Genomic DNA, 26,725 nt, shown 5'->3' with positions numbered 1-26,725 from the left:
GCGGCCGCGGATTAAGCGGCTCGTTTAACGCTCAGCCGCAAATTGTTGCTAATTTTTGCACGCGACTTCAAATTGCTTAATTAAATATTTGCGGCACTAAGTGGAGCAGCAGCCGCAGCCACCGTGGCTATCGCGCTGACGGCCATCGAATTTGCAAAAGTGGCCAATGCCAGGCGAAACTACGCTGAGTCGTCTGGCCAACGGCACGAGCTGCACAGACCCCCAGAACCCCTTCGCAGCGGGCCAGAACCTTGGGCCCACTGCAGCGAATTAAACAAAAATAATATTTTCCTTTGGTCGTCGGCGTATTAATGTCACTCAGCTGGAATTTCAGTCGCTGGACAAGATGGCGCATGCCCTGGCGTCGTGCCGTCGTTCGAGGCGCTTTTGCGCTCTTCGGCCTTGCCGGCGACTTACTGGGTTCAGGCCGTCGTCAGCTCGGTAACCAGCTGTGTGGACTCAACTATGATGGCGGCTTTAATTACAGTTATTCTGATTAACGGTGTCGCGCTTGGGTCTGACATTTGCATAGATCAACAAAGGCGTTCAAGTTCGTTGCCTAAGTCAGGCCAGGCCTGCGAACTGTTATACACAAAAGTATAATATGCATAATCTGCCATTATATATTGTATAGATAAATACTGAACCCTATTGCAACGCTTACAACTGTCATATAGATTAACTAACTGTTATACTGTTAGACTTGCAATACACAGAACTGTTATATGCATAATGAGTCACTGTGTTTATGTTATAGACGAGTACTGAACCCTATTGCACCGATAGCAACTATCATATAGATTTACTAACTGTTATACTGTTAGACTTATACACAGAACTGTTATATGCATACTTTGCCACTATAGATAAATAATGAATCCTATTGCAACGCTAGCAACTGTCATATAGATTTACCAACTGTTACACGGGTATACTGTTATACTATTATACTATATTATATAAAACATCTATTAAATTGTGATCAGTCCATCCTTCGATCAGTTCATTGCCTCTAGCCACAATCAAATTTGGCTTTCCTTCGCCCGAAGGCATTTGCAGCCACTTTTGAAGGGCAGGCCATTTAAGAGAAACATAAACAAAAATTAAAAAAAACAAATTCAACGTAAATGCTAACCACAGCTGAAGGCAATTTTATGCATATCAATGTAAATAATTTGCATGGCTGTTATACAAAACATAATTGTTATGGCCGAGTGTGTCTGTGTGTTGGCCATAATTCAGTTAGAGCTACCGAAAAATTGAAGCGTATCGCTTGCCTCTTCCTACATCTGCTCATTCTTCCTCTTCTGCGCAGCTGCATGTCATGTTTAAATGTTCATGCATGCCAAAAATTTGCGCTATTAATTATATTATTTATAGAGTTATTTAAACGCCGAGCGAGCGTCGCCAATCGATTTGCAAATTGCAATTAAATTCGCGCGTTCAACAACCGATAAGCGATGCGACATTGATATTGTTAAATAAACCTCCCCCCCCCCCTGACAACTGGCCCATTGTTAGGCTAAAACTTTGCTAATTTCACGTTGCCTAATTAAATGCTTTAAGCATTTATTCGATATTGTTTTTTTGTTTTTCTTCTTTTTGGCCATGTTACAATTTGCTGGCATTTGTATTAAAAGTTCGTTTGTTTTGTTTTCGTTTTCGTTTTGTTTTTTAACACTTTAAGCATTTGTTATTAATTTTCAATATGTGGTTCCTGCTCTTTGTTGGAGAGCCACTTTGGGGCTCAATTTTATTAAGCATTAACAGAGGAAAAAAATAAAGAGCTACAGTGGCCGCTTAATGGCGTTCTTCATACGTATACTTAATATTTTGCGACCTTCGCAAGCGGCTTCGAGTGGAGGCAGAGCGAAAGAGAGAGAGAGAGAGAGAGGGGGGGGGAAGCGGGTGGACGGTCTTTAGATGAGTGCAGGTCTCACTCGGCTGGACACGCACTTAATGCGGAACTGGAAGAGCCGGGCCGGGCCGGCCCTCGTTGAATTTGTCTTTGTCATTGGGGCACGGCCATTTGATTAATTAGACAAACTGTGCTTAGTTAATGGCACCTAATGTAATCCACTTCCACTTCCACTTCTAGACAATTCCGCTTCCTAGTTTCAATTAGTCTTCAATTGTGCAGCGAAGCGTTTGCGGCTGTCATCATTAACATTAACATCTGCATCAGCAAGTATTCCAGTTTTCAATTGGTTTCCCACGCCAATTCCGCGTCAAGTTTTGCATTCGCAATTATTGAGGGCTTTCGCCAATCCAATCCCACACATTTGACGACATGCCACAGCCAAATCATATTTTGCCTGGCTTATAAATAAACATCAGACAGTTTCAGGTTCTAGTAATTGCTCAGCCGAGTTCTATAAACGGATTATTCCACAGTTCGACTGCAACATTTCCATTTGTGGAACATCTGTGCTGTCGACAGGCAACCAGCCGGCCAGTCAATCAGCCGGATTGCACAGCTGGCCCGGCCAATCCCCGCGGGCACAGCAATTAGGCACAGATGGCCAATCTTATGCGGCGTTAAGGAAAAGGGCCACTGGCTGATGTGACTGCAATGCAAATACCTCAAATCGTGGCAATTACCAATTACGAACGGGCCGCGGGTCGCGGGCCACGGCCACCTCAGCCCGCTGCACACCTTATCGAAAAGCCTAGAAAATTAGTTGCCACGTGTATTAATTATTCAATCTCAGAAAGAGAACTGAGAACCTGACAGCCCGAGACTGTGGCGAATCGGCAGGGAGGCAACTGCTTGTTTTAAACAGGTGTAGGCTAGGACAGCAGCAGCTGCTGCAACAGTTGCTGTTGCTAGCCGAGCTAATCTACACTGTGCTGCAAGCAATTCGTTTTTAGTGGATGAGTTGCAAGTGCTTAGGTATTTAGGTTTGAAGAGTTTTATATGGGACTTCAAGCCTAAATGAGTTTAAATAGAAAAAGAAGGGGAACTTAAGTAGGGCTGACTTATGAAATATACCCTGAACCCAATGGGTAAAAAGGGTATACAAGTTTTGCGCAAATGTAGGTAACAGGCAGAATGGAAGCTACCCTTGACCACATTAAGCACATATACATATATTCTGGATCAGCCTCAGCTGCATTTGGTATTGGCAGAGAATGGTTCAGGGTATCCCCTAGTCGAGCACTCCCGACTAGAACCCTCTTACTTGTTATGTATCAAATAAGAAGGTTATCTTTCGTGTTGTCGACCAATCTAAATCTAATAAATAAGAAAATATATAGACACATAACAACTACATAAAATTTAAACAAAAGTCGTTTTTTGGGATCTATTACTTAGAAAGAAGTAGATAAGAAGAATTAGCTAGGAATTTAGAGATACCCTCAAAAACGCGGCCCTTTAATTGGCCATTAATATGGCACAGTTTTTGTTGCTTCGTGTATTAGTCGTGTAATTTGTAACTAATTCGAATTTCAAATATGTGTCATTTGGACAACGCAACAATTTTGTTGTACATTTTTTTTTTATTTCATATATACATTTTGTTGTTGCATCTGTTGAGTTATGAATGCAAATGCGCAATGCAGCTAGCTGACAGTTGGCAGCAACTATCGATGTAGTGCATCAGCAACAGATGTGCCCCCAGCAACAACAACAACAACAACTGCAACAACAACAACAACTGCAACAACAACAACAACAACAAAGCGGCAAATTAGACACGATTGTAGCCAAACACGATTGCCAGGCAGCAACAGAGCACAGATAAAGTATGCATATACGATCCGAGCATTACGAGTATATATGCTAAGAATATAAATATATAGCTTATATATGAACGCTCGAAAATGACGGCGCACAGTTGGCGAATTCATTAAGCGAGTGGATGGGAGGGTGGGCAGGGGAGGGTAGGGGACAGGCTGCCATTTGAATGATATTCATCAGTTACCCTTTTTGTGCTAATTGGTCTTAAATTGCAGTTAGCTGCACTGGCTAAGGGGCAAGGAGGGAGGAAGGGGGTGCTTGTCTAGGGCACAGCTGTGCGCATTTCGAATGAGATTTATATTTATTGAGCTGCTGTGCAAAAATGTGAGCGCAGCAACAGCTGGCAGCGTTTATCACACACACGCCTCCTCAATAGCAAGCCACCCCCCCCCCCCCCCCCACAGTCAACCCCCCCTTAAGACCAAGCACAATTGCTGCAGTAAATAGTCAAACACACAAATTATATATCAATCATTGCATCAAGAAGTCGCTTTTCCTTAGCTCGGCCTTGAGCTGAGCTCGAGCGTTGAGTTTTATAATGGAAATTTTAATTGCAAGTGCAGACTATTGGATATATATAATATATGTAACATATATAACATATATAAGATACACAAGATATACAAGATATATAAGATATATAACATATATAATATATTTATCATATATAACATATATAACATATATAACATACATAACATATATAACATATAAAATATATATTACTTATATAACATATATAACATACATAACATACATAACATACATAACATATATAACATATATAACATATATAATATATATTACATATATAACATATATAACAAATACATCATATATAATATATATAACATATATAACATATATTACATATATAACATGTATAACATATATTACATATGCATATTCATATAACATATCGTGTATTGATAGCGATGATTCAGTTAAATGCAAATTTGCACAAATATTTTGAGGTTTCTTGCTTGAGTTCATTTGTCTTAATATATTTTTGTTTTAGGTGGAATTCTCGTGCGCATTCTTAGGAAATCTCGCACATAAAAACGCAGCTGGCGCCAACGAATTAACAAAGAAATAAAACAAAAACCACAGCTTGACCAAAATGTATACATCATAGCTAATTTAAATATAGCTGAAAAAAAAAGTTGTTTAACTTTGTTGTGCATTAGATGTATATATATGTATATATATGTATATATATATATATATACAAGGTATATGGACAAATGCCAGCTGAGCTTAATTCACGCGCTGAAGTGTCAATAAATATAAATTAATAACTAGCTGGCAAATAAACAAATGCAATTAAATCGCGTGATTTAACAGAAGCTCATAAATATATTTAGACAATTTAAGTGCATATAAAATTCGGTGAGCTGCAATGAAAAATTCTGTTTAATTCTTGTTTTTGTTTGAAACTTTGCTGTGACGTAGATGTTGTTGTTATAGTTGTTGTTATTGTTGTTGTTATTGTTGTTGTTATTGTTGTTGCTGTTCTTGGTCAATGAACGCGTTTGTTTATAATTTGAATTTCCAGTTTTTCTATATGGATTTCGCACTACGCTGCGTATGCGTAATATTTCAATAGTTCGCCTGAAGTTGCTTGTTTGAAAGTCATCAAACAGCATATAATTAAATTATGAATAGTTTTTTTTCCCTTTAAAATATTTTTAAATACGCATAAATTGCCACTAATAAACGTCAGAAACTTCAATTTTGTATGTTTTATGGCTAAGTTAATAATTATTTTTATATTCTTGTGGGTGTTTATTTTTTGAAGATTTCTTTGGTTTTACTTGCCTTGTTGATGTTGCTGCGAAAATGACACTCAAATTGTTTTTTTTTTATATATATTTTTTTAAAAATTTGCAATGCCTTGCAGTTTTGCACTCGTGCACTTGAGCGAGAGCCACGCCTTGTTTGAAAAGGGTTTTTTATTGATTTTAGTTTTTTATGCTCAGGATTTCAACATTGCGCGAAAACTGATGAGCCGCCGCAGCCGGGCAACGACAATCGTCAACTGTCAGTCAATGGGACGACACTCGAGGCGTTTAATGGCCAAATAAACGCGTCAAGCTTCGAAATTTTTTCGTCAACGACAGCAGCGCTGCCCCGTACACCGCCCGCCTCCCCCCCTTGCCCGCCGTCAAGTAGTGCACGCCCCGCGGCAGCTCATCAATTTTTCATTTAATTTACATTTAGCTAAGTACGTGCACTTGATGGCCAGATCGGATCGAAACGAAACGAAGCGGCCGATAGCCAGTCTAGACGAGGGACAGCCGCAGAGCGCGACGAATTCTTATCGCCTTGCATTCCGTTCGCGATGACGTGCACCTGCCCGATGACGTGGCGGCTGCCTGGTCGAGCTTGGCGGGAGTTGCCCACTCACGTAACCGACGAAATTCTCGAGTCGATTTCATTTGATTTTGCTTCGATTTTGGGAATACGTGCCAAAGCTGACAATGCGACTGGCTTGCGGCTGGAGCGGTAGGGGGCAGGAGGGAGGGAGGAGGGGCAGCGGCTACCCGAATATACTTGAAGCTGTTAGCTGCGGTTGAGCTGGGCTCAGAGGTCAGCGAATTGTCAGCAATGTTCGCCTCATGTCTAGAGCATAACAAACGAGTTCGTTGCCTAAGTCTTTTGTTATGTGCGGTCGAAGTGCGATAAATGATGCATTACCGGAAGTTATTCACTATTGGTGATGGGTTCATTTTTTAATTAGTTGTTTTTAAGATTTTAATTAGTTTTTAAACGAATCTGCAAAAGAAAAGCAGGCAGAAGTGTGCTCTTAGAGTGTCTAAGGCTGGAACATGCCTAAGCCTGGCAATTACGGCCTGAACTGGGGAAAACTTTTCAAAATGCAAAATGTGCTTGTTTTATTTATGCTATGCAAGAATTTATAAAGTAATTTGACTCTATTCGCATTCGAGATAGTTGAGAAATCAAAAACAACTCGATATTTATCAAATTTTGGTGTAGGGAAAGAATTGTTATGGGAAATATCGACTTATATTATTATAAATGTCAGAACATATTGCAAAAACTTGTCTCTAGCTGAGATCAGCTCGTTCCTCTTGTCTAAAAAAACATACTTTATAGAGTCTACTTTCGTAGTTAAACTTTCTTCTTACTAATTTGCAATGTGTAGATGATGTAAAGAAAAGTGAAACCTCTAGAGAAGTAAGTCAGGCTTAAAGACCTAATTATTGTTTAAAGACATCATCTAAATGGCATTTCGTGTCGTTATAGATACATGAAGTGTCTTTATCATTTAATATTAATATTAATATTAAAATGATTTCAAATAACAACTTTAACCGTTGACAGAAGTCGCCTCTCCATAAACATTTGATACTAAAATCAATTCGTTAGGCAAAGTTATATAAACCCATGCTAAGTGTGTGTGTGTGTGTGTGGGTGTGTGTTTGGTTTTGTAAATTCGTGCACGATATTTAATGCTCCAAAAGTCGACGATTGAGACTAGAAACTGCAAACGATCATTCATAAATTTCAATGTTAATGATCTGTGTGCAGATATCGCAAATGAAATCGAAATCGAAGCCGAAACCAAAGTCGAGACATTTCAAAGTTTGTTTCTATAATTAATGAAGCTTTTTAATGCGAATTTCAACAGGGGCACATAAAACACATTAAAACAGTAGCTGAAGCAAATACGATTCTCGACCCAGTCGAGTCATTGATAGACTTGCCCAGCTCTTGATAAGCAGGCCAGGCATTGATAAGCCGGCCAGGGTCAACTGTTGACTGAGTTTTGCCTCCGTGCTTCCTGTAGCTGCTGCCGCAGCTGGCATTGAACTTCCTCGCGCACGTAGCCTCAACAAAAGCAGCGCAAGCATTAAGCAAAATATGGGTAATTGTGTCCGATATTGTTGTAGTATTAGTTGTTGTAGTTGCTGCTGCTTTTATCATTATGCTGACAATTATTGTTCAGTTAATAACAAATTGCTACGAGTTCTAGAAACAACAGCCCAGACTTAGGCCCAGCCCCAAGCGAAGGTTCCACAGCTCATTAGAAATTCTGAAGCACTTCAACACAAACTCAACAAAACGCAACTCATCGCCAGCGACATCGACATCGACATTGTCATAGTCGTATACTTTATGCTCCATTTGGAGGCACCTTGCGTAACAAATTTGGAGAGCATTAAAGTAGATATACTTAGTTCTATTAGAAAATGTTTTATAGTTCATATGATATATTGCTACTAAATTTTAAGGTATGAGAACCAAGGCTGCCAACATGCAAGCACATTAAAAATAATTACATGCATAAATGTTGTAAAAATATAATTACATACGTATGCATGCATACACATACATAAATACAAGTATACTTGCTTACATACATTATATAAATGTATACACGTATAAACATACATATATACATACATATACACATTACATACATACATACATACATACATACATACATACATACATACATACATACATACATACATACATACATACATACATTTACATACATTTACATACATACATATATACATTTACATACATACATACATACATACATACATACATACATACATACATACATACATACATACATACATACATACATACATACATAAATACATTTACATACATACAACTACATACAAATCTACTTACCCGCTGCACCTCCTCCTGCTCCACCGCCTCCAGCTCCTCCTCCACCGGCCGTTGGAGCCAACGTTTCCTGCCTTGTTGAAATTTAGCAAGGCCTACTTAACTTATTGAGAATCGAGGAGAAGAGCACTTAAAAATGAGTTTAATTTAAAGTCGCAGCGCAGTGGTATGAAACTGAGACTGTGTTAAGTTAAAGAAAACATGTATACATATATACTTACGTACCCACATACATACTTACTTACATGTACATTCATTCGTACATACACACATACATACATACATACTCACACATACATGCATAAATACCCCACAATTAGGGATATTTTCAAGCTATTGTCCAACTAAACACATTTTTACCTATTTTAAAATAATAATTGATGTATTGCCGAAATCCAGCATTAATAAATTCATTAATTTGCATAACAAATACAAAATCTGGAAAAAAATTTTGGTCGAAATTCATATAATTTCAGAATTTCCCGCCCCATAACTCGGTCAAATCTCAACCGATTTTAACGAGGTTTGGCTTTTTGTTCATGGTTTTGTCTCTATATCAATTGGGCATCTAAATCTGGCAACCTTATTTTTGGTCGAAATTCATGTAAACATGTTACCCTCAAATGTACTATATAGAGATAGTTAAAACTTGCCACCCCCATAACTCGTTCAAATCTCATCAGATTTTAATTAGGATTGGCTTTTTTTTAATGGTTTGGCCTCTCAATCAATTGGGCATCTAAAGCTGGCAACATTATTTTTGGTCGAAATTCATGTAAAAATGGTACCCTCAAATATCCTATGTAGACATAGCTCAAAATTCCCACCCCCATAACTCGGTCAAATCTCATCCGATTTTAACGAGGTTTGGCTCTTTGCTCATGGTTTGGCCTCTAAATCCATCGGGCATCTAAATCTGACAACATTATTTTTGGTCGTAATTCATGTAAAAATGTTACCCCCAAATATCCTTCATAGACATAGGTCCAAATTTCCCACACTTATAAATCGGTCAAATATCATCCGGCAAGAAATTGGTTCAATTAATTCGATTCGATTAATCTTCAGCTTACAGCTGAATAGCTTAACGTTATTCGGTTTACCCGTGGGTGGTCCGTACCGCTGGCCCTGCCTGGCGAGAGATGCCCTTGCCGTGGGCCATGCGCCACCGTTCAGCTGTGAAGCGGATGAGAGCGTTCATTAGTTATTGATTGACAGCAATGCGGAACCAGAGATTAACGCTTTCCTCAGCTCGAATGTGCCGCCAAAGGTATGGGCAATGCGCCCGGAGCAACAACGCCCCATTTGCGAGTTCGATTTTCAGTTCTATAATTTTTGCATACCGTCAGCAATTAAGGCTAATTCGACATTGCGCATTCGGACTTTGGCCGGCCTGCTGCCGAAATACATATACCGAAAATCAAATAATCATTAATCACAATTTCTGGCTTGGCTCCAGCCAAGCAAACTATTTGTCGCACAGTGCGCATCGCGGCCAGAAACAAAGCAATTAGCTAATGAACACTTATCGCAGCTCGGCACACACGCGACCCGAAGCTGTCGGCACTTGGCGCTGCCCGCCCCAAAAGCACCAAAAAGGCGCTTGACCCGGAAGTGGACCGCTGCCTGCACTAACGGCGCAGCTCCATTTCCAATTCGAATGGAGCATTAACTACGAAGATTTATGCTGAGCCACAACAATAGCACCTGACAAGCTGGCCATAAGCCAGCACAGTTTATATACCCTTGACGAGCTGTGCGATAATTGTTCGCGATGCTATATCATTTGTTATGTAAAATCTGTTGCGAGATCGTCACTTAATTCATATGCGAGCTTTGAGTAGCGCTGAGCTAGAATAAGCATCAAGGTGGGAGCACGAATTTCCAATTTATATTTTATTAAGAACCATATTGTCAGCCGAACCAGTCTCCCAATAAAAGAGTCTATTTGAAATTCGAATCGAACCATATTTAAAAAAAAAGCTAAATTATATTGAGTTACAAAAATAACTTAAGCCCCAAGCATTAAACTTATCGAACCATACTCGATAAATGTCAATTTTGGGTTGAAATAAAATTTAGCCGGCAATTTCTATATGAAAATATTTATGTATTGCAATATTTTCAGTAGAACGGGCAGCTATAAATGTAAAAATTTAATTGTTTTATTAAAGTTGTAAAAAGTAAATAACATACCAAAAGTTGTATAAAAACCTGACTTTATTTTGCAATCCTGCCTTTTGGGTACTTCCAGCTCTTTCTCCACCTGAAATAGAGAGAAGAAAAGCGCATTTAATTAAAGAAAAAATACTTTTTCTACAGGGTATCTCCTAGATGGGCACACTCTGAAGCACTCTCGTTTTATACATTTTTCCCATAGGGTTCAAACATATTTATCCAATGCTATTTGTGCTGATCTTTTCTATTTCTAGCTGCGTTTTTTCTGTTGCTTTATTAATCGCCGCCAAATGATGCTGGCAATTTTTATACATAAAACAATATTATTGTACTCTTTGTTGTTAATGATATTGTCAGTGGCATATCGATGCCAGCATCAGGTGTAGTTTTCTTCTTCTTCTATTGATTCTGGTTCCTCGATCTTGACTTTTTGTTCGAGTACGCAATGTGCCTTGTGTGTGGGTTGTTCTTTGTCTTTAATAGATAATACCAGATAATTAAATAACATTACAGCGTAATTTTTGATACAGTTTTTGGTCTCCGACTTCCGCATGTCTATAAAACCAGATCACCGGAGCGGATCGCTGTACGTTTTCTTTGAATCCACCTCAAAGGGATCGCAGTTAAATTGATTCTCTCTAAGCGATTGCTTCATTACAAGTTTCGGGTTGTTCAATTAAAGTTAATGCACAGATTTATTTGCAAAACAAACATTGAATTTCATTAACTCGATTTGCTCATGCGTCTGCTTCTTCTTATTCAATGTGCCATTAGCTTATTTTTAGAAATCAAATAAAGAGACCAGCACATTGTATTCGGCTATTTTTAGAATAATTCTCCACACCGAATTAAGACTTCTATTTATAAATGTAAAGGCATAATGGCTGTCAATTAGCCAAGCTCCGAGTTAAACTTAAAACTTCCGCAACTGTGGGAAGTCGAAAATAAAAATAGTACTCAAAATATAGTTGGAAGTTTAATTACAATGGAAACAAAAAAAAAGCCAGAGCTCCGTTTAGAACTCGACTCGACGTAGCCTTTAAAATGGGCATAAAATGTTTGGGTCAAGTGTGCACACGATTTTGTTGTTTATGTTTAACGACAGTCCATTAATTCTGTAAACGCTTAAGTGTATTAATTAAATTTATTACGCAAACTATGCATTTAATGCCACTTGGCTGCCAAACAATTAATCAAATCGTGTATCGATTCCAGGCGACAAAATCGCTTACCTTGCTGGGAACTAAGTCAAACGCTTTAGCCGGAGAGCTTTTGAATAAGTTTGAAAGAACAGAAGACTTAGTCGGCCTTCACGGCGACGATCGCTGAGGAGGATTCAACCTGCTGACCTTTCAGATGGACCTCTGTAGATTTATCTAGGAACTATATTTTCTACATCAAATTAATTTAAGTAAAATAGTTTTGGCTTATATGAAAAGAAAAAAATAAAGATAATTTAATTTGAAAAAATTAATTAAATTAAAGCTAAAAGTTCTTGGCAAACGCAACAGCCCGAGGCGTTTCCCTGACTAAGCTTACAGCTATATTGTCAGGTTGACAAGTTGGTCAATGGGTTATTATGATAATGAACTCAAATTACGGCACAAAAGCCGCAGCCAGAGCCGGACGACCGCCAGCCGCTGTTGTAATTTGCTTGGCCTTGGGCCGTCGTCGTCGTCGTCGTCGTCGTCGTCGTCGTCGTCGTCGCCGTCACCGCCGCTTGGCAGATTTCTCAGCAAGAGAAACTCCGTTTCGGTTTCTATTTCGGTTTCTATTTAGAGTATATTCTGCTTTACACAATGCCAACGTAGAAGAAGCAGAAGAAGAAGCAGAAGAAGAAGCAGGCAAAAGCCGCAGCTGGCCAGGGCCGGAGGTCAGTCGGCTTTGATCGGGCCAAGCAAATCAAGTTTTCAAAGCCCAGCCGGGCAGCAGGGCATTAATCCGGCAAAGCCCAATTACAGCTAAATAACAAAAGCAAAAATTTAATGATAAAATAAGAATTGCTCAGTTGTTAATTGAGTGGGATCCTCCTTTCTCGTATGAGTAACCGGGCAGCCAGTTGATTTATAAACAAGCACATTTTCACTTATGAACGTGTGCGGTCCGAAATGAATTCGTTTCTAAATTGTACTTCAAAGTTGCGCCGACGGGTTCAAGTACAAGCCCAATGACTGAAGGCGAAACTGACTGCAAAAGTTGAAATTCCTTAAAGCAATTACGCGCGATAAGTAAATGAGATTATGCTGCTTCAATGGCCAATTGTTAATAGGTAATACAATTTGGCAGAGTTTGCGAATTCCCTGCACACACTTGAAATAGCGAATATGCCATGTTTGGGAGACAGAGCAAATGGCTACTGTAGAGTGCTGGCCCGCACTTGTTTATTGATTTCGCTTGCCAGAAATCAATCAACAAATTGTTGCTGGGTATTAGGCACGAGCATTGTCATATGACCTTCATTAAAATCAAAGTTGTTTTTTTTTTTGCGAACTTGAGCCAGTCGGACGTAATTACTGTCAAGCGGAATCGGATACTGCCATTCCATGCCAAAAATGCAAATGGAGACCGAGGAACTACCTCGAAAAGTCCAACGACTCTCGTGCCAAGTGCCAAATGTGGCGACAATTAGGCTTAACGAGTGGCTGAGCAGCTGGCCCAGAGATAAGCTTCTGCATTTACTGGCACGTTTATGCTTGTATTGAAATGGTAACAAAAATTGCGACTGCCCCGCGGCGCTGGCATAACAAATGCGTTAATTTGAAGTAAACGCAAATCAGGGGCAGCATTAGCCAGTTTTATATTGTTGTCGTTATTTTCAAAACCAGCTAGGCAACAAATATCGATAAGTGCTGGCCACCGATAAGCGAGAGCTGCTGTGCTGAGCCAGAACGCGCATCGATAGGCGAACAGTTCATTTATATCGACTACGCAGCCCTGGCCGTTGGTTAACAGTGTGGCCAGGCAACAGCACATTTATTATTACTTGAGAGCAACGTGCTACTCCGATTTTAAGCGTTTAAAAAATAGGACAAAATGAGCGGCAATGCAAAAAAGGAGCTAATCCTTTGCGACTATTGCCAAATCGCAAAAGATGGCAATCAGATTTACACAAACAGAAAGCAGTTTGCTGGCTGCAGAATCGTTGACATTCTACAAAGTGTCACCCAACGCACCGTAAGTACAGTCTTACAAATGGAAATTATTCATATTCCATGTGACCCACAACAGCAATTCTAAATATTTAGATACCTCTGCCAACGACCGTTAAATTGTGCAGCCTGTGCGCCTCAACGTTGCATGCCACAACAGGCACCATCGCCAGAGCCATCGATTTGGTGTCCAAACTGACGCAGACTGGAAAGAAGCAGAACATTGAAACTGTCCTTGTTGAAACCGAGTCAGATGACGCAGTCGAGGCAAAGCAGGCAAAGCCTGCCACAAACATTGATTCACCGGCAACTAAAGAGCGCAAGCCAAAGGGCGCGGCAACTACCAACGGCACGCCCATTGGTAACCTGGACAGCCCTAAAGTGACGTCTGCTAAGGCTAAGCCAGCCGAAAAAAAAAGCACGCCAAACAAGAACGGACTCAAAGAACTAAACACTTCGGCAGTGGGCGTCCAGCAGAGTCCTAGAAAACAGGCCCTCAAAGCAAGTCTGCCACAAACTAGCACCCCGGTGGCATCAGCACAATTGTCCACTCCAAAGAAGGTAGAGGACTTGCTGCAGAATGCAATAAAGTTGACGCCTGCCAAGGATGTGCCCAAAAAGAACAAAGATTTTATTCAGCTTTTTGGTGCCAACGCTGACAATGCCAGCGACACCGAGGAGGAGGATGAAGAAGATGACGAGGTAACGACAGTCGGGAAGGTAGAAGTTAAGAATATAGCAACCGGCTTCGAGTGCAAGCTATGCGACTTTGCATCCGTCTACCCGAATCCCATGAAGAAACATTTGAAAACATTGCACGGACAGAAGCGTCCGCGCATCTACAACTGCATGAAGTGCACCAAAGCCTTTGGTGTGCTGAACTCCTTAAAGGTGCATCTGCTGACACACGGCATTACCGAGAAGAAGGATGAGGGTGCCACACCAGACCCACAGCTAGCAGTGCTCACGGCACTGAAGCCAAAGCCGAAACCTTCCAATACGGAATATACCTTTGCCATTAATAACACCAACTCGTCCACACCAAAGCCCGCCGGGGAGCAAGTGCAAGCTACCACATACCAGTGCGAGATATGCCACCAAGATTTGAACACGGTCAAAACTCTACAGGAGCACATAAAGACTGTGCATAACATTGAGCGTCCCAAGGCATTTAAATGCGATGCCTGCGATTCTCATTTCATGCACAAAGTCACAATGGATCGCCACTACAAGAAGAAGCACTGCGGTGATGATTCCACCAACGCTGCGATGCCGGCTAAAATTAAAGGTAGACGCAAAACCATCTCGATTGTGGTTAACCAGCCGCCCAGCAAGGAAGAGGCCATGCCACTGGCCAGCTCGCCAGTAAAGATTACAGGCAGACGCAAGACTACGGCAGTCGAGCTGAGTGGACTAGAGGAGCCGCCAGCCAAGTTGAAAAGGCAATCACCACGAAAAGAGCCAAAGAAATTAATCGATATAGACACTGAGGCAACCCATAAGGAACCCATTGAAGAGCCAGCCTCACCGAGCAAGAGCAAAACAAAAGTGGAGTTGTCTGAGAGTGCAACTGTTGACAACGTCACGAATGAATCAAAAGTGGAAAAGTTGTCTGAGAGCGCAACTGTTGACAAAGTCGCAGGCACGCCCAAAAAGCCTAAGAAGCCATCACAAGTGCTCAAAGATTTCTTTGCGCCGAAGCTGGCCTCGCCAGCCAAGAGCAAATCGAAAGCTAACGACGAACAGGTCGGGCCCACACTCAGCCAGGAGAACGAGCTCATAGAGGAGCTGAATAATATAGATCTGAATGATATAGATCTGCTGGATTCATTTGACGTCGACACGTCCAGCAAAAAAATTAAGTCCAAGAAAGATGTAGATACGCCACAGTCATCAGAAGTCATAGAAATCGACTCGCCAAGCAAAAAGGTCAAGTCCACGAACGAAGAAGATCCGCTAGAGAATTTACAGATCAACACGTCAAGCAAGAAAATTAAGTCCAAAAAAGATATAGACACGCTAAATTCATCACAAATTATAGACAACAAAGAAGAGAAACTTACGAATGAAGTAGATCCGCTAGACTCATCACAGAACATATCCATCAATGGCACGCCAAAGAAGTCGGGCAAACGCAAGGCCGCCAAACAGCTGGCGGAGGAATCATCACAAGCGGACACAGCCGATGAGGGACTGGTCAGCCCAGTGCAGCTGAAGAAATCAAAGAGCGACAAGCAGAAGCTGCCAGACAGTGATATCGAACTGCTCGACGAGATCAATCCCAATGTCAAGCCGCACAAGCGCACAAAGCTCGACTCGATGGTGCTCTCCGAGTCAGAGCTGAGCTGCAGCATGTGCAGCAAGGTGGTTGGCTCACGCAAGCGTCTCGATTCGCATATGCTCAAGAAGCATACCACAAAACTGACATGCCCCAATTGCAAGGTTACCTATAACGACAGCTTGGAATACGTTAAGCACTTCTCGGTCTGCAACGGAGTTGACGGTCTGCCGTGCGGCTACAAAAACTGCGAAAAGGTCTTCGCAGCGGCCAATTTCCTCTGCTCCCACTTGAATAAGAAACACAAACTCGCGAAGTAATGTAAGTTTGACAGAGGGATTAGATAAATTAATTAAAAGATATAACTAGGAAATGCTTAAGTAGAGAGTATTTCAAGAAAAAAAAAGAATAGCATAAGAAATATGCAGAAAATATTTTATTAACAAAAGTGTAACGCATTGAAGGATGCTAGTTCGTATCCATAAGAACTTAAAAAGGTCTGTATGTTTAAGTATATATGATCTATCTAATACATACATATCATAGTCATGTCTGTTTGTTATGCTAAGTAAGATCTTTCAGCTTGAAAGCTTTCTCGACTTAGCAACAATCGGTCCATTATTCAACTATTGAAAAACTTTTCCTTTTTTAAAGATTTTAGGGACATGCCACACTAACTCTCCATTTAAAACTTGAAAGCTCTCGTTAAGAATATTATATCTTACAAGGATTTTAAAATGTTGTTATACAAATTTCTAAATTGCATTTTCCTTACTTTTTCAGATTTTTACACAGCAATTCAGGCCTTGAAGGATGCCAAAATGACTGAATTTTTAATGTTTTAATTTTTTTTAACTATTTGTAAACAGTACAAAACTTTAATAATCCAACAAACTAAAACGGAAATGGAACCCAATTCCATTAGGAAAATATAAATATAGTTTTCAATTATATATAATGTTTTTGATTTTGTATATATATTGTTTGACTTCCATATAAACATAAACAATGTAAATTACAAAGAAAACCAACGACAATTTGAGAGCAGTTCCTAAAGAGAGAGCACGTTTTTTTGTATATATTTATATATAATATATAAATATATCCTACATGCGTTAAAATAAGATTTAGAGTAAGAGTAGCCTTAAGACTAACCCAACAAATTATTTACGCAGAGCCCGCGCGTAACGAAACAAAAATAATGAAAACAATTTTCTAGTTCAACTTTTCTACTTAATGTGTACTCTTGAATGGATAATGGTGATGATAAAGATGGATAAAGGAGTGCACACTCCTGCACTGTGCTGCCTCAGGTGCCCACTTTGCTGTGAATCTCCGCTTGGGCCACCTTCATCACGTCGAGCGCCCCCTTTTTGATCAGCTGCTCGGCCAGGGTTTGTCCCAAGCGGTTTGCCTTTACGTATATGTCCCTGCTGTGACAGGCGTGCTGATAGAGACCGCAGAATAGATTGTCCACATCCTCGATGAGCACAGGCAACTTGAGCTGCTGCGGTTGCGGATGGTCCTCATCGGCATAGTCGAACATTTGCACCGTCTTCTGCAGGAAGGGGCATTTCGCGTGGCCCGTGATTTCTTGGCTGACCTCGAGGCCACTGCCTTGGTGCATGGCTGCAAATGGGCACTTGGAAGACGCTGCTGTCGTGGCCGCATTGTCCGGCTCATCGCCATTGCTGCGCATTGTTGTGGGAAGTGCGGCCATGTTAGTGACCGGACACTTGCCCGCAATGGCGTACGAAATCTTCGTCTCATTATTGACAAACGGACACTCGCCCATAACGTCCTGGCCGACCTTCAACGGCAGCGGGCAGTGAGCAATTGTGTTGGAATTGCCGGTGTCCGCATCGCCGCCGCCGCCTCCACCAGCGTCACCGCCAGCGCCTAATGCATTGTTATTATCGTGGCCAACAACGGGACACTTGCGAGCCAAATCGATGTGCCGCTCGATCAGGTCCTCCATGATGTAGCCTGTGACCGAGGCGTCTTCGCATATGACCGGCGGACTACCCTGTTGGCGCGGACTATTAGAGCTGGAATCGGAGCCCGAGCCGGAACCTGAGCCAGTGCCATTCGCAGGCAAGCTGTTGCCATTCCTCGCACGCTTCGTGGCAGGCGGTGAGTCACAGCTGTTGCTGTTGTTGCCATTGGACATTTCCAGCTGCTGCTGCTGCTGCTGTTGCTCATTTGCAGCACGCTTGCGCCGCTGCACCTCCGTTTCAGATTCATTCAAGGCACAGTCCAGGTGCTCGCGTATTTCAATGGCACCATCCAGACTCCAGACAGCGCCAGTTAGCGATAAGCCCACTTCCTCCGGCTGTTGCTGCTGCTGCCTGTTGTTGGCGTTGATACTGCTTGGCTCGCCTTTCAGATTGCTCCAGACAGCAACTGGGGCAGAGCAGCCGCCGCCCAGCGTCTTGAGGAAGCTGCGCTCCGCCAATATGCGGCACGTGGTGTTCAGGCACATGAGCTTCTGCAGCATGGTCAGCACCTGAGCATCGTTGGCACGACACTCCACGGCCAGAGCGCCCTGTCCAACGGCATAGAGCAGATCCGTGGGCTCCAGCACCTGACTGATGCGGCTCATCCAGCCCATGCGCACGAGGCCCGCCTGCGCCAGTATAATGCCCGCAAACTTGGACTCCTTGGCATCCAGCTTGGCCAGACGTGTATTCAAATTGCCTCGAATGTCGCACACAATCAGATGTGGGTACTTGCGACGAGTCTGCGCTGTGCGCCGCAGCGAGGAGGTGCCTGTTGGGAAGGTAGACAATTAGTTGATAGCTTGGAGCTGCACACAAGTTAACAAACTTACCAATGACACTGCCCTTGGGCAGCGAGGCAATCGTGTGCCCCTTTAGATTCTCGCGCAGCACCAACGCGTCGCGGGCATCCTCACGCTCCAGCACCGCGCCCACAGCCATACCCGTTGGCAGCGCTGTGGGCAGATCCTTGAGCGAGTGCACAACGAAATCGACGCCGCCATTGCGCAGCGCATCCTCCAGATCTCGGGTGAAAAGGCTCTTCTCGCCAATCTTGGGCAGTGAAACGTTCAGCACACGATCCCCAAAGGTGGACATGGTATCTAGAACATCAACAAGAAATCCAAATGAGTAACTTCATGTAACTATGTATGAAGATCTATTCTCCAGTTGCCCAATCCAATTGATATCGTTTCTTACATCATCAGAGATAAAAGCGCAACTCTGCAATCAAGCGAAACACGCAAGCGACTTGGGTTCCCGATGATGAGGTTCCCCTCCCGTCTCATGCGGCACACAACACGATAGCGAACTTTTTGCTTTTTTTAATATATTTTTTATCAGCACGCAATGGAGCAACTACTGGAGCTTATCAGACTCTTAATTTGCCTACCACTATTTAAATATACTGCTACAATTGGATATATATGTATATGCATCGGACTTTGTGTATGTATCTAAACGGGATGTTGCGTGTGGCGCGAGGCACTAAACTGCTCGCCGAATGCGGCTTCCATTGATTAACAATTATACTTAATAGCTTGTGAGGGAGATAAAACTTCCAAGCTGTTCAGCATTGGCAGAAGCAATTATGCTGGTAGAAATTCTTTACCTTAAGGCACATGTACGTTTTTAATATAAAGAAAAACCAAGAAAAATCGAATGTTCGAATAGTTATATAATGAAGAATACTAAACAATAAAAGTATCATTCATCTGTATCTATTATTACTTGAGCTGCGAGGAAATATCTGGACGAAGAGTTTGTGTCCACAGTTCAGATCGGAGCTTCTTCAGCAAGTAGACAAATCCCCTTTTATAAGCGAGTTATAGCCCGTAATGCCCCCCTTTCTTTTGTAAGACTCCCCCCTTGATTATAATCTATACCTATATAAGCAAAAGTCTCAGAATAGCGCTCGGGTTTCCTAATGCTATTTAATTATATTTTATTTGGAAAATTGATATTTGAAATAAATAAATATGTCGTATATCATATATTCTTTAGTTTCTTTCTAGACAATTCATTATATTGCACGTTTCGTGACATATTTATCATACTAAAGATATTGTTTCTGAACTTTAAAAGCGTTAAACGATTTATTATTCTTTTCTCTTTATAGCTGTATTTAACTCTTGGCCAATTTGCGGAAGAAAACGTGACAGAAAGTGACGTAACGACAACAAAAATCCAATCTTATAATATTGTAAATATGGAATAGCTCTCAAAAGCTAAAAATAATATCAAGTTTTGCATATTTTCTTTGATTATAAAAGAAACGATTGTGTGAACCTTAACCAAGAAGTAATCATAAATATTTAAACAGAAACAAACTTTATCATTTGTTATCAATGGCAGATAACGAAAAATAAATTTCAATAGATGAACATATTATGTCAGCAGCACGTTGGTCAAGTTTCTATAATAAAGATAAGTGGCTAAAAAGTGTGATTTTAATCTAAAAGAAGAACCGTTAAAGTTATTCGTAAAACGCGAAATAAAAGCCACAAAAGTGAGAGACATTGACATTGAGCTAATTTTGGCAAAAGGCACGCAAAAGAGCAGCAATAAAATAAATAAATAAAAATTTAAAAAATGAGACGCGCCTCTGTATACAAGTAATAACAATATGTAATCTTGTTAAATTTAACGCAAGTAACGCTTGCAGAATTGATAAGACAATCATAGCTAGGCTAAACTTGGGCCTGATAGTGCTGAGTCACGGTGAAGCCTAGGAAAATGTTAATTGTAAGCATGCGCGCAGGAATATTTCAATATTGTGTTAACAATTATATGGAAAATGAGAAAACTTTCACTTACGTATCTCGAACTTCTGCTTGGGATAAAGTTTCTGCAGTCGTCCGATGACATGTTTGGTCTGAATGAGCGCCAGCTGCATGGGAAGAGAGAAGAGAACGGAAAGAGGAATAAGTAAATGCTTTCAAATGCATATGCAAATGCTAAATGTAAATGAACTGTAAATGGTGAAAAGGAGTGAGAGAGTAATTGAGAGAGAGAGTGTGAGAGTGATTAATGGTAGCTTCCAATTGGATTTGCAGTCACAGCTGCTGCTGCTGCTGTTGTTGTTGTTGCCATTTTATATTTTAATTAGCAAAGCAATTTCAGATATGCGAGTATTAAAGCAATTGCGGCCTTGATAAAGCCGGACCAAACCAAGACAAGCTGAGTTGAGCCAATCCGCGCCAAGCACGACTCAAGTTGCCCACAAAATATGGTCAAAAAGTAATAAAAATATAAAAACTCACGAATCAAGCGGTGGGCGGGGGGTGAAATGCGGTGCACACTGACAGATAAATATTGTGAATGCGAGACTAACAGCAGCAGTGCGTGAGAGCCGCATGAATCTAAGCTGCGTATTGTATAACACTAACCAAAATAAAAAAAACACGGTCAGCAACAACAAGCAGCAGCGGTATTTTTTAGGCGAGCAACAAGTCTTGGTCTTGCATAAATGTGTGAGGCGAGACGAAACGGAAGAGAGACAGAGAGGGAAATGTAGAGGGAGCAAGCACTAGGCGGATGGACGTAAATACATGATTGAAATTCAAATGAAAGTTGAGTAAATCGAATGCACATATTCAAGCACTTGCGTACATATGTACATATGCAGATAGCTTACCTCGCTTTTGCGTGAACCAACACGAATAACCTTTTCCTTTTCCTGCGTAGACATCGTAAGTCTCTTTTATTATTGCACAATTATTCCTAGTGGGCGTAAGGTACTATAGTGAAAGTGTGTTTGGCGAGGACAAGCAGCAGCAGCTTTTTGGGGTCACGACTTTTGCACAGAAGCAGCAATGAACGATGAATGAAAACTTCAATTCACTGAGTATTAAACACACATTCTCGTATTATTGTCACGTAGACTTTGTACTAGACGGTTAGAAATTCAACCAAAAAAAACTTATTTATATTTAATGCTGGGCGATACTACGTCCGAGCAGAGCGCAATGCAGCAAGTGATTGGCAAACTGATTCGCCATGCGACAGGGGCCTTGATGGTATCGATTATTCGATATCTGTTGGGTAACATTCGCGCTAGAGGTGAAACTGCTAGTCGATTATAAAATACCGAGCTTATTCATATGCACATATCGATAAGTGCAGCAACGAGTGCCACTATTCGATACATCCCCAACAGCTGATGGCAAACAATTGAAAATATAGCGCTGTTGACATGTTTTTGGTAAGCGATCAACAATTTTATAGAAAAACTGTTTAATAAATTTTCAAATTATCGGTTTCAGTTCATAAGCCGTCCCATGGGGACGCTGGGCAATCGCATGCGAGTGGTGCGCGACCGCTTGGGCGATGATTTTCTGGACAAGCTCGATGAATTACATCTGAATGCACTACGTACTGGTTTGGTGTCCACATCGGATCTGCATGAAGCTTATCGAAAGGCGCGCGACATGAATGCCAATCAAAACCGGTTGAATTTCTTGTGGCTGCTGGGCATCGTATTCTTCATAATGGTGGCGACTCCTGTTTTCTACGAGACCATCTCGTTTCTGTTGGGCGTGCGCTGCTTCCTGCCCAACAACCACCTGGTCTGGGAGGCAACGCGCCCAATCAGCGACTGTGAGTTCTGTAAAGGCGTTGTGGCGCCTCTAATTTTACCAAATCTGACGCGCGAAGACTTTGCCCGATATGCGTACTCCTCGCGGCCAATCATTGTGAAAAAGGCTGTTGCGCATTGGGCAGCAGAGCGAAGTCTTAACTATACATACATCAAGGAACTTTATGAAGGCGTGCCCGATGCTTTGGAGACCGTATGCCAGTTTCAGCACTTTAATTCGGACCTCAAATCCTTGCGTGACGTTTTCAATATGTCTCCGAAACGCGCAAATCTGAGCGAGGGTGCGCCATGGTTTGTGGGCTGGAGCGTTTGTCATCCGACAGTACTAACGGAGCTACGCAAGTTGTATCCACGGCCACATTTTCTGCCCGTCGATGCAGAAATGCCGAACACAGACTATATTCTGATGGGTTACGAGCAGGGTGCCGTCATGCACGTAATATATACTGAGCTCATGCAATGAACAAGCTCTGTAAGTTTCTATCTTTTCTCACAGCTGGACTATATTCCGCGACTAATGTGGCAGGCGCAGCTGCAGGGAAACAAAAGCTGGTTTCTGTCGCCCGCGCCGGAATGCGATCATCAATGTCAGTCGTTCTTCTTTTACGTTGAACCAGGCGATGCAGTTCTGGTGGACACACGCACCTGGTATCATGCCAATACCATACCGAGGGGTCAATTCTCGCTCACCGTGCAATCTGAATACGGATAAGTTAAAACACCTCATACAAAAGTCTGATACTAGAATTAAGCGGTCAGTCAATAAATGTAAATTATTTATCGAAGAAAAATATGGCTGTCAGTGGCATTATTATTAAGAAATATTTATATCATAGAACCATTTCAAAAATCGCGGCCTAAACAGAGACAATTGGTTCGATATACAATGTTACTCGATTAATCGAATGCAATCGATTAGTATGTCTACCAATGCTTTGACGCGCGCGTATATTGCTTACATTTTTGGACTTGGACACAAGCGAGTATTCACAACAAACAAAAATGAATGCAAATTTTGATTATAGTGCGTTTTCTGCGAAATGCAATGAATACTTCGATCAGCATCCAATCAACTTAAGAGAGTTGTGTGTCACTAAATCTGTTATAAAGACAAACGATTTCTTCAAAAGTCTCGAGGAAAATATCGAAGCCGAGACGACGCCGACTTCGCCTGGCAAAGTGCTTGGCACAGTCGAAGAATATGCAGAACTGTTTAAAGTATTTGACACTTACCCAAGCAATCTGCAGCGTCAGCCGAAAAAACGCGAACTGCAACGTGCAAACTCCGTAATCATCAAGGGAAATGATGCTATGCAGGATCAAACTGCTATCAACACCTCAAGCGCCTCTTTGGCGCTCAGCATTAGCCGCTTAGAGCAGGAGTCGAGCGCAGCGCAAGTATACAAGGACTATAAGAATTTTCAGCAGAAGCTGCGGCAGGTTTTTAATGAGGCTTCTGCTCTGGAAAGCGAACAATCAGTCTACTTGGACAAGATCGCACAGCTGGAAATGTTTGCTCAGCAGCTGGAAAATCTTATGCCCTGCAAGCGTGAGGCGCCTGATGCGTTCTCGGCCGAAGAGACGAGCAAGCTGAATGCCATTGCTGAAAACATGAAGCAATTAAACTATCTACGCTCGCACAGCCTCTCACCTGTGCTCAATCCCATGGACACGGCCGTTGCACGCCTGGAGACTCTGGTGGAAGTGCTCAACTACACTCTTATTCAAATAAGCTGCTTCAGTACTACTTAAATGTGTTTATTAAGTTTTGTATATTAAATGAATTTATGTGCTCTCGCAATGTGAGTCCTCCTTCTCATCATTGTTGAGCAGCTCATGCTGCTCCTGCACATGCAGCTTCAGCTGAGCAATCGCATCGTGAAGTGCCACCAGCTTGCGGGCACTGCTTCTTAAGTTCTCCACGCGCTGGCGAGTAGCCAAGCAGCAATCGAGGGCGGTTTGAGCACCGGCGTTGTTATCTTCACACTTCACACTTTGTTGCATGAGCTGCTGGAACTGCTCCAATATCCTTGTGAGCGACAGTTCACACTCTGGACTCAAATGATAAAGATTTTCGGGTTGAACGCTCCCTTTCAATGTGGGCATCGTTGAAGCCTGCGCTTCGATATGCAATAGCGTGCTGTTGGACTTCTCCATGATTTCACCGATTTTGTCTGCCTGATTGCGCATGGTCTGCCGTGTTGAAGCTGCAGTTGGAGTTAGAGTGGACAATGAGCTAAGCTTATTGCAATTTTACTTTATATTTACCGAGACCCGCCAATACATCATCAATTATTTCCGACATTTTGAATCTGTTTTGATGTCTGATTGGGGACAGCTGTCTCAAGTTATCGTTATCGCTCGATAAATGCACACCTTGAAAGCGATCGAATGTTACTTTATCGATTTAAACTTGGCTTAACGTTGGTTTTTATTCAATTTTAATATATTGTTCAAATTAAATTTGATGCCTTTCATTTAAAATTAGTGTAATCTTTTAATGGATTCGCGTTACATTTAATCATATACGTCCTCCTTGTCGGCCACGTATTTAATGATGTCGGCAGGTTTCAAAAGCTTCTCTGCGTCCGAGTCTGGAATCTCAAAGCCAAACTCATCCTCCATGGCCATGATGACCTCAACGTGGTCCAGTGAGTCCAGTCCAAGATCATTAATGAAGTGCGAGTTCACGTTGAGCTGAAAGGAAAACACAGTTAGAAAGCAAAAGACATAACTAAAAACTATGGCAGCTTTGTTCGTTTCTTTGGACGGCACAATAAATTCATTTAACTGGCAAAGGCAATTGTGGCATTCAATCAAATAAGCCTAGGCCATGAGCTTGGTCTTTACCTTGCTGGGATCGATCTTATCGTACAGCTTCAACACAAGCAAGACGCGCTCGTTGATAAGCTTCAGTGACAATGGCGGTTTCGCCGAGTAACTGCGCACCGATTGCGTTTGCCAGCGACATCTGCTGTCCTGCAATGTGCGCCCCAAAAAGAAAAGAACAAAAGAAACCAAGTTAGTGGATTCTTGAAAACATCTGTTTACCTTGTCGGCAGTCACTTTGTCGTAGGCCGAAACGACTTTTAACACACGATGTTCAATTTCTTCTATGGTATTCCTGGCCGAGTAGTTGCGCATTGTGAACTTCTGTAAGAATGTGAGAATCGATATTGATGAACTGGTCCCAATCTTTAAGCATTGCCCAATCATTGCTGGCGACTATCTCCACAAGTGTTAAACCGAGATTTCATCATAACAATCATGTTTTAGTGGAAAAAATATGATGCAATACATATATATTGATAGACGACCTCTCTTTTCGACCAACTCCAAGTGCAGTAAAGTTTAATAGGCACACGCACCCTAAATAACTCTTCGGGAGACAGTATCTCCCCCGTAGAGTTTTTCACAATGAGGTTAGGGCGCAATAAATAACTACTTTTATAGACCGACACCTTGTACAAACCAATAAAGAAAATCACTGGGCGCTTACTTGGGTGAGTTGGGTGCCCATGGCAGGCACGGCAATCCGGTGCAACATCCTAGATTGTGTCTGAACAACGGCACTGGCGATGCGAACTGTGCTCAGTGCAGCCGCAAATCGGCCGCAGCTACGTGCGACTTGTGTGAACGACATCTCTTGGTTAATCTGGAACACAAATAAAATATAATAAACTCGGATTGCAACTATGCACTTTGCACACGTTTTAAACAATATTTACACCGAATTTCTAGCAAAACGGGGGCTCAGATTATGTAAAAGTTCTGGAGGAGCAAAGGCAGCACAGATGTTGAATAAGTATCGATACCAACCGAACCTCTGCTCATCGATGTATTTGTGTAGCCGGTTTGCTCTGAATGCTTAACATGGAAGAGTTGCCTATCAATAGAAGTTGCATTTCGCCATGCAGCCTAATAAAGAAACATTTACTTATGCCTCTGTCCAGAACGACATCGACATTATTTACACTTATTTTGTTACCAAAATGCTATAATTTTTTTTTGATTTGTTGCAGAGTCATCGTAATCGATTGGCCGGCGGACAGTGTTGAAAAATACACGATACATTTTGAATTTGTTGTACACAAATATTGTTCGATGTTGCCACTT

General features: G+C 41.6%; 6 protein-coding genes across 9 annotated transcripts; 3 read left to right on the top strand and 3 right to left on the bottom strand.

Annotated features, from left to right (window-relative positions):
* The first annotated feature begins 13,548 nt into the window (after positions 1-13,548).
* Positions 13,549-16,973, top strand: indra. The gene is made up of 3 exons (XM_064684081.1): positions 13,549-13,762; positions 13,834-16,336; positions 16,799-16,973. The coding sequence occupies exons 1-2, from the start codon at positions 13,622-13,624 to the stop codon at positions 16,333-16,335; spliced, it is 2,643 nt and encodes an 880-aa protein (XP_064540151.1). The 5' UTR covers positions 13,549-13,621; the 3' UTR covers position 16,336; positions 16,799-16,973.
* A 123-nt stretch (positions 16,974-17,096) lies between these two features.
* Positions 17,097-21,978, bottom strand: l(3)02640 (porphobilinogen deaminase-like protein l(3)02640). The gene is made up of 4 exons (XM_064684072.1): positions 21,650-21,978; positions 20,830-20,902; positions 18,846-19,115; positions 17,097-18,784 (listed from the first exon to the last, which is right to left on the bottom strand). The coding sequence occupies exons 1-4, from the start codon at positions 21,701-21,703 to the stop codon at positions 17,325-17,327; spliced, it is 1,857 nt and encodes a 618-aa protein (XP_064540142.1). The 5' UTR covers positions 21,704-21,978; the 3' UTR covers positions 17,097-17,324.
* Positions 21,979-22,023: 45 nt separating this feature from the next.
* LOC135429662 (uncharacterized) lies at positions 22,024-23,400 on the top strand. Its single transcript, XM_064684073.1, has 3 exons — positions 22,024-22,216; positions 22,278-23,045; positions 23,106-23,400. Exons 1-3 carry the CDS (start codon positions 22,208-22,210, stop codon positions 23,319-23,321), a joined length of 993 nt encoding a protein of 330 aa, XP_064540143.1. The 5' UTR covers positions 22,024-22,207; the 3' UTR covers positions 23,322-23,400.
* Positions 23,401-23,554: 154 nt separating this feature from the next.
* Positions 23,555-24,415, top strand: msd5 (mitotic spindle density 5). The gene has a single exon (XM_064684074.1). The coding sequence runs from the start codon at positions 23,612-23,614 to the stop codon at positions 24,359-24,361; it is 750 nt and encodes a 249-aa protein (XP_064540144.1). The 5' UTR covers positions 23,555-23,611; the 3' UTR covers positions 24,362-24,415.
* Positions 24,347-25,014, bottom strand: msd1 (mitotic spindle density 1). Its single transcript, XM_064684075.1, has 2 exons — positions 24,878-25,014; positions 24,347-24,816 (listed from the first exon to the last, which is right to left on the bottom strand). The coding sequence occupies exons 1-2, from the start codon at positions 24,912-24,914 to the stop codon at positions 24,395-24,397; spliced, it is 459 nt and encodes a 152-aa protein (XP_064540145.1). The 5' UTR covers positions 24,915-25,014; the 3' UTR covers positions 24,347-24,394.
* Positions 25,015-25,022: 8 nt separating this feature from the next.
* On the bottom strand, positions 25,023-26,486 carry ND-ACP (NADH dehydrogenase (ubiquinone) acyl carrier protein). 4 transcript variants are annotated; one of them, XM_064684080.1, is made up of 5 exons: positions 26,338-26,486; positions 26,109-26,264; positions 25,676-25,762; positions 25,460-25,588; positions 25,023-25,306 (listed from the first exon to the last, which is right to left on the bottom strand). In XM_064684080.1, the coding sequence occupies exons 2-5, from the start codon at positions 26,250-26,252 to the stop codon at positions 25,127-25,129; spliced, it is 540 nt and encodes a 179-aa protein (XP_064540150.1). In that variant the 5' UTR covers positions 26,253-26,264; positions 26,338-26,486; the 3' UTR covers positions 25,023-25,126. The 4 variants fall into 4 exon arrangements, with proteins under 4 accessions (XP_064540150.1, XP_064540149.1, XP_064540146.1 ...); XM_064684079.1 differs by lacking the exon at positions 25,460-25,588 and having other exon boundaries at positions 25,661-25,762; positions 26,338-26,485; XM_064684076.1 differs by lacking the exon at positions 25,676-25,762 and having other exon boundaries at positions 26,338-26,485.
* Positions 26,487-26,725: the final 239 nt, after the last annotated feature.

Source organism: Drosophila montana, unplaced genomic scaffold (genome assembly GCF_035044405.1).
Source record: "Drosophila montana isolate Dmon_TW-CO22-7 unplaced genomic scaffold, ASM3504440v1 contig_2668_1, whole genome shotgun sequence".
Lineage (NCBI taxonomy): Eukaryota > Metazoa > Arthropoda > Insecta > Diptera > Drosophilidae > Drosophila > Drosophila montana.
This window is presented reverse-complemented; position numbering and strand designations above follow the sequence as displayed.

Bases quoted from the DNA above. Each gene is read 5' to 3' on its own strand.
- ND-ACP (XM_064684080.1), bottom strand. From the start codon at position 26,252: ATGTCGTTCACACAAGTCGCACGTAGCTGCGGCCGATTTGCGGCTGCA. The intron at 25,763-26,108 runs GTAAGCGCCCAG...ACATTCTTACAG, and splicing joins TGGGCACCCAACTCACCCAA to AAGTTCACAATGCGCAACTA. The intron at 25,307-25,459 runs GTAAAGACCAAG...TTTTCCTTTCAG, and splicing joins ATAAGATCGATCCCAGCAAG to CTCAACGTGAACTCGCACTT.
- LOC135429662 (XM_064684073.1), top strand. The intron at 23,046-23,105 runs GTAATATATACT...CTTTTCTCACAG, and splicing joins AGCAGGGTGCCGTCATGCAC to CTGGACTATATTCCGCGACT.
- msd5 (XM_064684074.1), top strand. From the start codon at position 23,612: ATGAATGCAAATTTTGATTATAGTGCGTTTTCTGCGAAATGCAATGAA.
- indra (XM_064684081.1), top strand. From the start codon at position 13,622: ATGAGCGGCAATGCAAAAAAGGAGCTAATCCTTTGCGACTATTGCCAA. The intron at 13,763-13,833 runs GTAAGTACAGTC...CTAAATATTTAG, and splicing joins AAAGTGTCACCCAACGCACC to ATACCTCTGCCAACGACCGT.
- msd1 (XM_064684075.1), bottom strand. From the start codon at position 24,914: ATGTCGGAAATAATTGATGATGTATTGGCGGGTCTCG. The intron at 24,817-24,877 runs GTAAATATAAAG...CTCCAACTGCAG, and splicing joins TGATGTATTGGCGGGTCTCG to CTTCAACACGGCAGACCATG.